Here is a 14,016-nt window from a genome sequence, read left to right on the forward strand (position 1 = left end):
AAATAGTGAAAAATGTGGATTGCGTTTTTACAATAGTCGGTAACAAACTTAAACTCACACTTGAATAAGTACATTAGGGTGACCAAAAACAACATTTTTTTCTTAATGTTGACCTCCAAATTTGTTTTTTTGTTTAAAAAATTCAACAAATTGTCAATGCTTTGAAAATTACCATGGGAAAAAATAATTTTTTCGTAAGTCTGATATAAAATTGTACCAAAAATATCAAAAAATATTGATCTGTTAACATTATATACCAAATTTATCTAAAAAAAGTGCATTTTTTCCATGGAAATAAAATATTTATAAGCAAATTAACTACGGGACCTGCTCAGTTGCACTGGAAAACACAACTTCTCGCCCTTTCCTGGTTTCGTCCGATGTTCCTCAAGGTGGTATTCTCGGTCCACTTCCCTTCATAATTTTTATTAATGGTATAAGTTCATGTTTTCATTTTTCGAAATTTCTCCATTTCGATGATGATATTAAAATTTACTCCGATATATCGAATGCTGAAAGTTCAGTTTTATTGCTTTCTGACTTGGCGAAAGTTTATTCTTGAATACTGTCGTTTATATTTGAATGCTCTTAAGTAGTTTTTTCAAGAAAAGCAAATAAATAAAGCGTTTTTCAGTAAGAGCGCTTCAACTTTTTTTTTTAATAAAACACAAACGGTTTGACTTTTTTAACTAATTTTGTTTTTATTATCGAGTTTGAACATATTTGTATCTAAGTATGAAATTCGATTTCTTTTGCATGACCACCGTGTGCACGTTTTACGAAGTCCAATAGTTGAACACAATTTTCGACCACTCTTTTGCATAAATCGGCCGAAATTCCAGCAATTTCGCGTTCTATATTGGCTCTGAGCTCACAAATCGTCGCCGGCTTGTTACTGTAGACCAATGACTTCACATAACCCCAAAGAAAATAGTCTAGAGGCGTCAAATCACACGAGCGCGGCGGCCATTCGACCGGTCCATTTCTGGAAATAATGCGCTCATCGAACTTACTCTTCAACAAATCAATTGTAGCGTGTGCTGTGTGGCTTGTGGCCCCATCCTGTTGAAACCACATGTCGTCTAAGTCCATACCATTCAATTGCGGCAAAAAATAATCGTTTATCATGTCGCGGTATCGATTTCCATTCACAGTAACGTGGCGATCGTTCTCGTCAACGAAAAAATATGGGCCAATTACGCCGCCGGCATGTAAAGCGCACCAAACAGTGATTTTTCCGGGATGCAACGGTGCCTCATGAATTACGTGTGGATTGCTTTCTGCCCAGTAACGCATATTTTGCTTGTTGACAAAGCCATTGAGCCAAAAGTGAGCTTCATCACTGAAGATGATTTTTCGACTTTAAACTTTCTTAACAGAACATGCATTTTTATAATAAAATTCAATGATTTGCAAGCGTTGCTCAAGTGTGTAGCGTTCCATGATGAAATGTATACTAATGAAGTTTACAAATGACAAGCGAAAAATAAAAAATATTGCATCGTTCGCCCTCCCTATCAGAAAAAAATTGAAGCGCACCTATTGAAAAACGCCTTATATATTATACCTACCATAATTCGAGGTCTAAACTGAAAACTACAGGCCAAATTACAAATGTAGGGGTATATTCGACTCTAAACTCACATTCAGTAACCATATAGACTACTAAATTCCGAATATATACGCCTTTTTTCGACGTAATTGTTCACATTTATCAGATCCTTTTACTCTCAAAAACTTGTATATAGCATTGATAGGGCCAGTTTAGAATACGCCGCTTTTATCTGGAGGGCTTTCCAAGCCACTCACATGAAAATCAAGAGCGTATTCAAAACGAAGAAGACTATCTAACAATATACCTGTTAGGAACTTGCCCCATTTTGCGTGTTTCATGCGCAATTAAACAAATTCAATTATGCTATGAATGCACCCATTGCGCGAACTCCAAGTGAACTAAATAATGCCAAAGATATCGACTTGTCATTTATTGGAGCGCCATTGAAAAATTTAAACTTAAATCACATTCAAACTCATAGATCCTATTTATAATGCTAGGCTAGCAAGAATATAATTGCATTCCTTACTTAAATAAATTAAATAAATAAATAAACTCAATGATAATTTTGAAAACGTTGGGAGCACGAGTAAATTAAAAAAAAAGTAGATGTCTAATTTTTTTGACCATAGAACAAAAAGTGTTGAGCCATCCTAATGCACACTCATTCCTATGTTTTAAAACATTATTGTATTTAAAACAATGTAATATACGTACTTACCTTTTTAAGGAGTATATAAGAAAGAACTTTGACTTGAGGATCTGTGTTAGCAATTAAAAGCTAGAACAAGTACAACTCATAATTCTGTTTGTTACGCATACAACAAATTTTCTTTAATTTCTCAAATGGTTGCTAATTTTGTGCAGTGTTCAGTAACATATTTTACAAATCACACCATCATTCGGTTGTACATTTCATGTCATGCAGATTATATATTTTAACTAATTTGCCTGAATTCAAAATTATCCTTTCAAGGTCAAATTATTACAGGCAACCAAGTGACGTTCAAAAATGTTTGTTGAATTTTGCATATAAATGAAAAGTTGAATTGAGTAAGTGCAGTTCAGATATACATTCGCGTTACCACTTTAACTTGTTAGAAAAACAACAACAACATGTTCGATGATCTGCAAATGATCTATATGAGTGTACGAATTCTTCGCTTCTGGTCACTGATCTATGAGCATACTTGGCGTCGTTACGTTTGCTTATCGATGACAACGTTTTTGGTGTTCACTCAACTCTATTATATGGTTCGCACCAGCGAGGGTATTGGCGCCATAATTAGGAACTCCTACATGCTGGTGCTGTGGTTCAATACAATACTGAGGGCTTATCTGCTACTGTACGATCGGAAGAAGTACGAACAGTTGTTGAGTGATTTGGAAATTTTTTACTATGACTTAAAGGTACGAGTTAAGATGTAAATCATAAGGTTAAAATGCTCGTATGCTTAAGTGCTCGCACTTTCGGTACTGAACTAGGAGTGCTATACATCGAATGATCGTTTGTATTTGACTTTTTCATTGATATCCTGCTATCATATATGTATTACAGAGACAGATAAATGTTTGGATACACCAGGATGGTCGAGAAACATATTTATTAAGTTGTTTTAAAGTAAAGAAGGCGAGAACGTTTGTTATTTGCGTTCCATGTAGAGCTATACCGTAGCGGACACTCTAATCTGGGCACTTGTGTGGCGGTCAATTATAATTAAACTTTTGCGGAATCTAGTGGGATTAAATTTTTTTTCTGTGCCACTTAGTTTACATACCTTTTTAATCACTATTTGTGTGTGCGATTGATAAGTCGTGCAAAAATGTACCATAAAAATGAGCGACTGTGAAGAACTAAAATTTGAACTTAACGTCACAAAAACCGCAACTTTCGCAGCTAAAGTCAGATTTAGTATGGTTATAATTTTTCCTCAAAGTAATTTCAATTTCCAAGCAGCAAAATATTACTTTATAAATGCTCCAATTTAAGGCTATTAAGGGGTCCCGGTGGTCGCTCGAGCTCGAAAATTTAGGGTATTTTCAGAATTTTTTTACAATAAGAAAAATGAAAAACGGTATTTAATTTTTTTAGGTTTTTTATTTAACTACCTTTACATACAAAAATGATTTTTTTTTTTATTTTAATAATTTTAAAGTAGTAGAAGTTGACCCACCCGAAAATTTGGACCTGGACAGAGTTATCCATTTTGGCTCTTCTGTTTATCTGAAACACAAAAAGCAAAAAAATTATTAATCAGCTGAGTTACAGGAGCGCGCGGACCGCTCTCTACCTAGTTAATGGGCTGTAGATACTATAATATTGAGAATTTCCGCATGAAAATTTCACAGTATATTCTTAAGACTATATTTTCGAAATATCGAAAAAACAAAAAATTAATTTTTTGAAATTTCTAGACCACTCGAATCTTATATTAAAACAGTTAAGGAACATGTACTCGTATATGTATTGTATATGCATATCCATTTTTACAAATAATTTTGGCATCGACTTCAGGTGTGCAAAAGTACAATAAAAGTTTTGTGGATATTTGAGTGTCAAGATTTCTGTGTTCGCTACTGTATATGGCGAGTATTAATCATTAAAATAATCTCCTCTATAAGCAAAAAGCACATATTGCCGAAGCTGGAACAATGGCAACGCCCCACAGGCGCGTAATAATCTATATAAGATATTATATGGGCCTTTGCCCGTTGGCTACACAATCACGGTAGTCGATAGAATGTACAAGTTGATGTCCAGATCATATCATGCGAAAAAATACACGCTCCAGAGAAAAAAAGGGGTTCGATGCCTTTTCTGTTGGCGATTGCATTACAGAATATCAAGTACACGAAATGTGGGTAGCTGTCAGCTCTACTCTGTATGTGAAACTTCTAATGGGAATATAAACACAACAAACACCGGGGTTATATGTGTAGTTCTTCTTCTTCTTAATTTTTATTAGTAACTGCGTAACGCTTTTGGACAAGTGCAATAAAGAGTTAGATACACCAAGCGAAACAATGAGATCTTCCCGACGCAAAGAGGGCTTTTCCTTACATCTGCCTCCATCAGCAGGTATTAAGTTCAATGCTCTGACACGAACAAAAGTTGACAACAGTCGCCCTTTAGCAGGCAATAGCAAGGTTTCAAATTTATTACTTCATGCGAAAAAGCATATCTTAACAGCATAAGGTCTTATGTTCCACCTAAGAATGACGGGGAAATATACTCGTAATAACTGATATCAAACTGTACAGTCTCCTTTCAAATGATCTTTGTCCATCTTTAGCGCATGATTCGCGCGATTGGTCGGTTGTTTCTTAATTCAAGTTGCATTTCATGGCCAAAGTGAATCTCTCTTTCAAAGAAAGTTGCGGCTGAAAATATCAAGTACAGGATATGCGGCTGAGATCTAAGTGGTCTTTCAAAATTATTTAAAGTGATCCATACAATATGTCAACATTAAGGAATTAGGGAACTTGTCGATTGCCATTGCTGTTTTCTGAATACCAAATTTTTAAGTTTTTGATCTGATATTTTGAGCGATGAGAAACCATTTATCTTGCAGAGGTATATGCAACAATTAGACACAAACATATATATAATTATAAGCATAAACATATATATATATAGAATATAAATATACTTTATTTTGCGGCATTCCGAAATCTTTTAAAAAGTTGAACAAATCGCACCCAAAATTATTAGATCTTAAACCTTTTTCTAATATTTGATACGATTCTTCTTTTATTTATTCCTTAGAAATCAGAAGATTTTTACATACAGGATTTACTAAACGAGGTTAATTCAACAGGAAAATATATGGCGCGGGGTAATCTCTTTCTTGGGCTTCTCACTTGCTTCGGTTTTGCTCTCTATCCATTTTTTACCACTGAAAGAGGTTCGCTATTTTTTATGGTGCTCATTCCAAATTAATAATATTATATATAATATAAATTTCCGTTATTTCCATTTTCTTTCGTCAAAAGTTTTACCTTTTGGTAGCATGATTCCAGGCGTTGACGAATATAAGAGTCCGTTCTATGAATTTTGGTACGTTTATCAGATGATAATCACTCCCATGGGCTGTTGCATGTATATTCCCTATACAAGTCTAATTGTCGCCTTAATTATGTTTGGCATTGTGATGTGCAAAGCTTTGCAATTTCGTTTGAAAACATTACATCGTGTGAGGCATGTCGATTCGTTGATTCACAAAAATATTAAGGAATGCATTAAATATCAGCTGGGCATTATAAAGTGAGTAACTTACATATAATATAAAATGAAAAATGTATCAAAAGCTTTCTCCACCGAATGTTTTTCTACATATAAACGTACATACCAATATATTTACTCTTCCATGTATGCAGCTATATCGGCCAAGTGAATGATTTGACGACCTACATTTTTCTTTTGGAATTCCTCGCTTTTGGCACACTCTTATGTGCACTGCTCTTCTTATTGATTATTGTAAGTAGATGGTGGAATTTCAAAAACTAATTCATCAATATTAATTTATTTTCATTTATGTATCGACATTTCGTTACAGGTCGACTCCTCAGCTCAGGCGATTATCGTTTGTGCTTATATTGCAATGATATTTGCACAGATTTTGTCACTGTACTGGTATGCGAATGAACTGCGGGAACAGGTACTACAATAAAGGGTGATCAAGTTAGAGGTATCAGATTAAAAATTTATATAAAACAATTATTAAATTTGTGTAGAACTATTCTAACATTTATTTTTTAAAGATCATCTCTTTCAAATGTTGGTCGCAAATGCGCCGTAATTCGGCCATCCGTAAACACCAATTTTGATTTACTCGCTGGAGTATTCGATCGGTAACTCATGAATAATTTTAGTAAGCCAAAAATGGGTTTCATTGCTGAACAAAATTGTTGACCTGAGCGCGTGATGAACACTTTTCACAGAGCGTCAATTTTCGTAATACGAATACGTTATAATTGTACGATTTGTAAACGTTGTTAAGGTGTAAGTCTTTCCTTATGAATACTGAAAAAATTATGTATTTAGTTTGATCTCGCGTGATCTCTCAAAAACCTATTGAATAAAGTACCTCCAATCTGATCACCCTTTATATACAAGGTTCGAATCTTGAAACACCAAAATGAAGAATGAAAGTTTTTTCTAATAGCGGCCGCCCCTTGGTAGGCAATGACAAACCTCCGAGTGTATTTCAGCCATGTAAAAGCTCCTTATAAAAAATATCTGCCGTTCGGAGTCGGCTTGAAACTGTAGGTCCCCCCATTTGTGGAAGAACATCAAGACGCACGCCACAAATAGGAGGAGCTCGGCCAAACACCCAAAAAGGGTGAAATTTATTTATAAATATGTAACTTTCCCCTTCAAATAAAATTTAAATAAAGTAGAAGCATAGGGTCTCTTCAGAAATATAGTACATCATGATTTGCTGGTTGTTCACAACTGGCAACACTGAAGATTCGACATACAGCTCGACATACTTCATTATATAATACAAAAATAATTTCCTTCGGAAAATGCTTAATCATTCGACAAATCGACATTCCCATTATTCTTTCACCGATGTTGCAAATTAAATTTATTCATATTTCAGCAATTGGATCGCGATAAGGTGTGAGCAAGAGTTAGTCTAATTCTCATCCGTAGTAGCAAACAGAAGCTCTGGTCACTGATTTCAAAACTAGATACCCCTTTATGCAGGATAAATTGAGAACGAAAGAATTATGGCTTGATCCACAGCTTTTACAACCATGTTATAGTCACATATCCTTGTTTTTTTTTGGATGGAAGTGGTAAAATGCATTGAAAACCCAAACGTGTGAGACTTGTCTTTCGAGTCACCCACTCCAGCCAACGAGCAAACGCTACTTTTGTGTATAAGTTGTATAAAAATCATAAATCTCGGGTTCTCAAATTTGTTGTATAAATGTAAATTAAACTGGCGATCATCATCATGCCTCCTTTCAAACTTGGTCCACTTTGGACACTGTGTCCGCTCTAAAATAAACATTTCTTTTAAAATTTAAGGCACCCTCGAAACAAAGCTGCGAAAAATGTAGTCTGTTAGAAGGTGTTGCTAAATTTTATCATGATTTTTAGGTAGTTTTGGTGTATTAAATAAGCAGAAAATATAAAAACGTTAATTTTGCGCAACTGTTCAATACAAAATTAAATAAGAATTTCTGTTGTCTGACAATCAGTTGTTTCTTACGAACCTCATTGAGATCGGCACTATGCTTGAGATAGAATTTCGGTGTCTGCCTTAGTAGACCAACTTGGATGACAGCCATTGGAAGTGGACGCAGCAAATCCATTCCAAACAGTGAATTTCGGAGTGTAGAGGGACCTGATAAATATGACGTGGATTTTCGCCGATCAAAATCCGGTACTTATGCTTGTTAAAAAAGCCCCTTAACCAAAAATCAGCCTCAGCGATGATTTCGATAATAATTTTTAAAAATTTATTTATTTATTTATCCATTCTTAATAAATCTTGAAATTCTTGATATCTCACAGATTACAACAAAAATACTTGACGATAATACTTCATACTTATCTATTTATGTACATAATTTATTCAGTGACAATTTAAAATTTTGTTTAGAGGGTGAAAAATGAAAAGTCAAAGAATTTGAAGTCTTATTAAATTTTTTCATTGTTTCATTATGTAGCGGTCCACGGTTAAATTTCCAAACAAAACAAGTATTAAACGATTTGAAAATGCTTCTCCTGGAGTAGGAACTAATTATTATTTTTTCTGAAATCCATATAACGAGCGGCAGAGATTTTTATTTTTTGTATTTGATAAAACAAAGCAAAGTTAAACGGCGTTCCGAAGAGCGAAATTTACACAGAGCAAAGAGCACAAAATATTTATAAAAAAATGTTTAAAGGTCTATAGTTAGACTGCCTAATATTTTACATATTTTTATAGAAATAATTGATATATAAGAAAACTTAGTTACTTACTAAATAAAAGCTTACCAACTACTAATTTTTCGTGGTCATAGAATCTTGCGATTGCAGCCGCTGCTTATGACACTGAATGGTTCACATTTCCAATACCGGTGCAAAAATACATTCTTTTGATGATCTTGCGAGCCCAGAAGCCACCAGCGGTAGGAAGAGTGACATATTAATGTCGTATATATGTATTTAATTTAGTCTGGTTTTATTTTTTAATTTTTTTCAGATGATGGTAGGACATATTCATCCCATTTCGCTGGAGCTTTTCCAATCCTTACTCAATGCCTCCTACACTTACTTCACTCTGCTAAAACGTGTTTACACCTAAATGCTTAAATTTTTTGAATAAACGTAACTGTGAAGGTAGATTGAAGGCTTACAGCACTATTGAAGGTTTTTTGAATTTTGAAGTTTTAGTTGTAATTTTATAACTTTGATAAAAAAGTACATTGGATTGTAAATTTTTGACAGCTTAAAAATTAAAATATAAACTTAAATTTTCACCATCAAATTTTTGCACTGAGACCTATATTCAAGGTGTATCTATTCATGGTGATAGCAGTAGTACAAAAACAAAATTGACATGTATTTTGTTTTTGCTTTTGTCTTTCAGACTGTCAAAACGAGCTGATTTTTATAAGCCGGATGAATTCGTTGGGCAGATGTAATTTATTTTCAGAGAATTGTTTATATCATAATTGGACGGGAAAATACAAACAAACTCGTGATTCTGGTTTAATTACTCTAACGAAATCTATATATATAAAAATGAAATGATGTTCGTTTGTACGCATTTTTTTGGGCCGATACGAGGCCAATTTTATTCGTTCTTTTTTCATATTATAGGGATCCACTAGGGGAAGGTTTTTAGCAAAAAAAAATTTCTTTTAAATATTTTCTTCATATAAAAAAAAGAAAAAATCAAAATATTGTACAAAACAAAACTTGCTCGATTCTTAGATTAAAGTAAGTTTCGAATCGACATTCATTTTATGTGTACAACTTTTTTTGAATTTTTCGTTATTGTATAGGTACAGAAATTTCAAATGATTCGAATGAAAAATTTTTTTTTTTTTATTTCTTCCATAAAGTATTACACCTGTCGTTAGACAATAAGTAATTTGATTTACAAAAAGATGGAATGAGAGTGATATTGAAGGGCCAATGCCCCCAAGCTCATTTAGAAGAAATATATACATATTATTTAAAAACAAGTGGTTAACAAACAATGACATATACGATTAGTTGACAATTGATTACAAGGATTTTGCAAGATCTGTTGGTGTTTGACGGTTAAGCCGACTTTGGGTAGATTTTTCTTTATTTGGTAGTCTTCTCATCATAGGATTTGTATGCGTTAATAGTCTATTTATGTGTCTTCTGCTAGCCCTTTGTATTGTTTCATCAATAGTATCGACGTCAAGGTCGCGATGAATATCTGCGTTAGGTATGTACCAAGGTGCATTAGTTAAGGTCCTAAGTATTTATGAAAATAATGTTTCAATTCAATTGAGCAATGCTTTCTTTGACCAATTCTATATGGAAATGAATGCGTTGCAAACGATGTTTTCGGCTATGAACAAATGTTGGAATCGAATGAAAAAGGAAAGAAACGCGAAATGATAAAAAAAAATTCTTGGAAAATTTAAAATGAATGGTGCTTCATTGGAAAAATTCAAAGGTAATAAGAACATACACAAGATAAAGTTAGAATTCGAATTTTTAGATTTGTTTTGTTTATTTCTCATTTTTTCAGAAGTACACCACACAATAACTCATTCCAACTCTGATTTTGAAATCCTGTTGGAATTGGTGATCGATAATTTTGTCACTATAATGGTCAATGAAAATTTGCGTGTATCAGATCCTGCATATTATTTACCATATCAACTTTTTATGGAACATATGGACCAAATGAACACAAAAAAATAATTTAGTTTTGTTTTGATTTTTTGCAACATTTTGGTTTTCAGTTAATACAATAAAAACAATACTGTTTTTTCGTGAACACAAAATTCTAAATTTATTACGTTGTTTGTTTAGAATTTTTTTAGAAAAAAAGTAAATTTTTTGGTTTTGAGGAAATTTGTTTATTGTTGCTATTTGTGAAAGCGTAGATATTTGTAAGTATTTGACTATAATCCTAAAAGTTAATGGAATACCACTATGACACATAGAAAACATTTTTTCAAAGGGGTGTTTTTCGAAAATTATAAAAAAAATTGTTTTCAAAAATTTTGAAGAAATAAAGTAAAATAAAAAAATTTCGAAAGCATGAAATTTTTTCAAAACCAAATTTTGCTCAAAAAGATAAAAGAAATTTCTTCGAAGGGGTGTTTTTCTAAAATTACAAAAAAAAAAATTTCAAAAAATTTAAACAAATAAAATAAAATAAAACTTTTTCAAGGGTATGAAATTTTTTCAAAACAAAATTTTCTGAAAACCAAACAAAATTAAAAAAAAATGGTGTTTTCAAAGCATTTCATATTCCACTATTAATAGAGAATACATTTTTTCGAGGGGGTGTTTTTCAAAGCGGACAACAAATCTTTTTTAACAAATCAATTTAAACTTTTACAAAAGTATGAAATTTTTTCAAGAACAAAATTTTCTCAAAAACGTTAAATTAAAAAAAAATTGTTTTTTCAAAATATTTAATTTTCAGCAATTAACTGAGAAGAAATTTGTTAGAGCGAAGTGTTTTTAAAAACTTCAAAACACTTTTTACCCAAAAAAAAATTAACCTTTTTTCAAAAACAACAGGAATGATAACATTGCCTAACAATTTCTGCACTTTTGCACAGTCTAAAGAGGCATTGATACAGAGTGTATTTCCAAACATAGTTCAACATTACAAAAACCATGATTGACTCAGCGAAAGAGCAATTTTAGCTGGGAAAAATAAGGACGTCAATGATATAAATTCAGCTATTTTAGATCAAATACCTGGTGACATAGTTGCGTATAAGTCAATGGACACTATTACTGATCAAGATGAGGTCGTAAATTATCCAACTGAATTCTTAAACTCACTCGATTTGCCAGGCTTACCACCTCATAATTTACGATTAAAAATTGGAGCACCGATTATTATGCTGCGCAATAGTAATATGCCCCGACTTTGCAACGGTACAAGACTCGCTGTGAAGAAGCTAATGGGTAACGTTATCGAAGCAACAATTTTGAAAGGGAAGTACAAAGGAGAAGACATTTTGATACCCTGAATTCCACTGATTCCGGCGGATTTACCATTCGATTTCAAACTTTTGCAGTTCCCTATTCGCCTTGCCTTCGCTATGAGAATTAATAAGGCGCAAGGACAGTCTCTACAAATGTGCGGTATTAATTTAGAATACCCAATTTTTTCTCATGGACAATTGTATGTAGCTTGCTCACGAGTTGGCAAACCATCGTCATTATTCACGTGAAAGATGAAAAAACCAAAAACGTTGTCTACCAAAAAGTGTTACAATAAAGTTCGAATGAAATTGTATCAAAGAATTTGCTTTGTTTCGTATTAATTTTATTCTCTTTCATCATTGAATTTATCGTCTGGCGAAGCGGGCGAGGGTACGCTAGTTATTTATAAATGCAAGTGGGTGCAAAGGTAAACTATCTAAAGATATGTCGTAGCCAATGAAGCATACTGCGGTTATGTGCAAAATGACTGAGCAATTCGACGAGGTACAGGGATACATTATAACTTATGGTCCATTCCCGTTCCAAAACGCACTCGCCCATGTTCAAACGATATTTTTTTTCTTTTTATTGAACATTAATTAATTTTCACAAGAATATGCCAACATAATTGTATACGATTATCAAATGTAACCAAACAACACGTAAATAAACATCTCATTTTGCCAATCTCTAAGCCGAGAAAAATTAAAAAAATCAAATCAAATAATTTAAAAGTTTCAAGTTTTGCCACCATTTGACTTAAACTATGCTTTTGTCTGCTTCTTTTAAAATTAATTCATTACATTCTTTGGTAAAGTAAAAACAAAAATGACTAGTGACTTCGAATAAGTAATTTTAAGAATTAAAAAAATATATTTCAGCCTCAGGGAGCGTAATTTTATTTTAAAATTAAATATAAACCGGAAGGTAGGAAAATATTACATTGTTTAATACACATAAGGAATTCATTTTTATTATCATTATCATAATTTAGTAAGCCGCAATTTATGCAGCTCATTTAGAGGTTGCAAAAATTCTAGGAGCGCGGCGGCACTGCATATCCGAGAAAAGTGGATGACCGCGTGCATGGTGTAGGAGTAGAGTAAGAATGGGCTTGTTCGAGACATACAATATAATAAAGGCGGCAGTATTGCAGCACTTAAACCCAATATTGAAGATAATTTACTATTAAAAATTACAAAGAAGAGAATGAAGCAATCGTGCAAAAAAAGTTTTACGATGCCGATTTAAAAGAGTAGGCGTGCAACAATGACCAAATTTTTACCATTTAGAGCGCTGTACTTTTGCCAAAGTTGTCACAATTTCACGTCGAACGTGATACCTTAAAAAATCGTGCAACATAGCGGTTGCTGTTGCGATTGCAACTCAAACAAGTCAAATGTTATCTGTAATATCTAATGTGCGAAATCTATTTTCTTTTGCAAATTTTATTATTCAATATGGAAATATTGGTTTCAGACAATATACAAGATATGGAAGATGTGGAATTCACGACTACACAAAGAAGTTTTTATTGACGGTAAAATACTTCTTAAGGATCATGAAACACTACAGATAATGCAAAATTTTTGTAGTGTCAAAACACAATAAAAATAAGTTTAAATAAGTGTGTGTGTTTTATATTTTTAATGGGTAAAACATTATCTTAAAAAATAGTAAAATTTCTAAAGCCATAATTTGTTGAGGTGGCAGCGGTACTTGAGCAATTTATGAAAAGTGTAAACGGCAATGAGCACAATTTATGTGAAAAAAAAATTTTAAGTGAAACTACCTTCTTTTTTTTATATCTTGCTTACTCGTGAAAACTCGTACAAGAAAAAAGCCATATAAATTTAACCAAGGCGATGTGAAAAGCATTTTGCTGTAAAATTGAATAATTGCTTCTCCTTCGCATTAAAATACCAACCCAGTCCTATACCCAACCAAGGGATTCATTTGAACGTTATTCCATAAAAGTATATTATATGGGTAATGTTTTATGGCGCTACAACAAATAAAATAAAATTAATGTATTTAGTTTTATAAATTGTGAGCTAAATTGCAGCGTCTATCAAATAGAAGTTCTAGCTACAAAAGAACTAACGGGTGATTTTTCAGCTATTATCTTTTTAAGGGGGGAGATACATGTAAAATGTTGAAAAAAAAATTTTTTTTTTCTCATAATATGTTAGTATAGACCTTTCAGAATATGTTACCAAATTTTTAGAACATAATTTTCAGTATTTCTCATATTATAGAGCGTAAACCGTGACAACTCTATTCTTTGCCTTCGAGCTCTGGG

The 14,016-nt window shown here is 32.7% G+C and overlaps 1 protein-coding gene across 1 annotated transcript; it reads left to right on the forward strand.

Moving 5' to 3' along the window:
- The first annotated feature begins 2,671 nt into the window (after window positions 1-2,671).
- Window positions 2,672-8,912, forward strand: LOC129245367 (odorant receptor 49b). Its single transcript, XM_054883479.1, has 7 exons — window positions 2,672-2,965; window positions 5,322-5,460; window positions 5,549-5,819; window positions 5,933-6,032; window positions 6,112-6,213; window positions 8,579-8,686; window positions 8,761-8,912. The coding sequence occupies exons 1-7, from the start codon at window positions 2,672-2,674 to the stop codon at window positions 8,860-8,862; spliced, it is 1,116 nt and encodes a 371-aa protein (XP_054739454.1). The 3' UTR covers window positions 8,863-8,912.
- The last annotated feature ends 5,104 nt before the right edge of the window (window positions 8,913-14,016 follow it).

The sequence above is a fragment of the Anastrepha obliqua genome, chromosome 4, assembly GCF_027943255.1.
Source record: "Anastrepha obliqua isolate idAnaObli1 chromosome 4, idAnaObli1_1.0, whole genome shotgun sequence".
NCBI lineage: Eukaryota > Metazoa > Arthropoda > Insecta > Diptera > Tephritidae > Anastrepha > Anastrepha obliqua.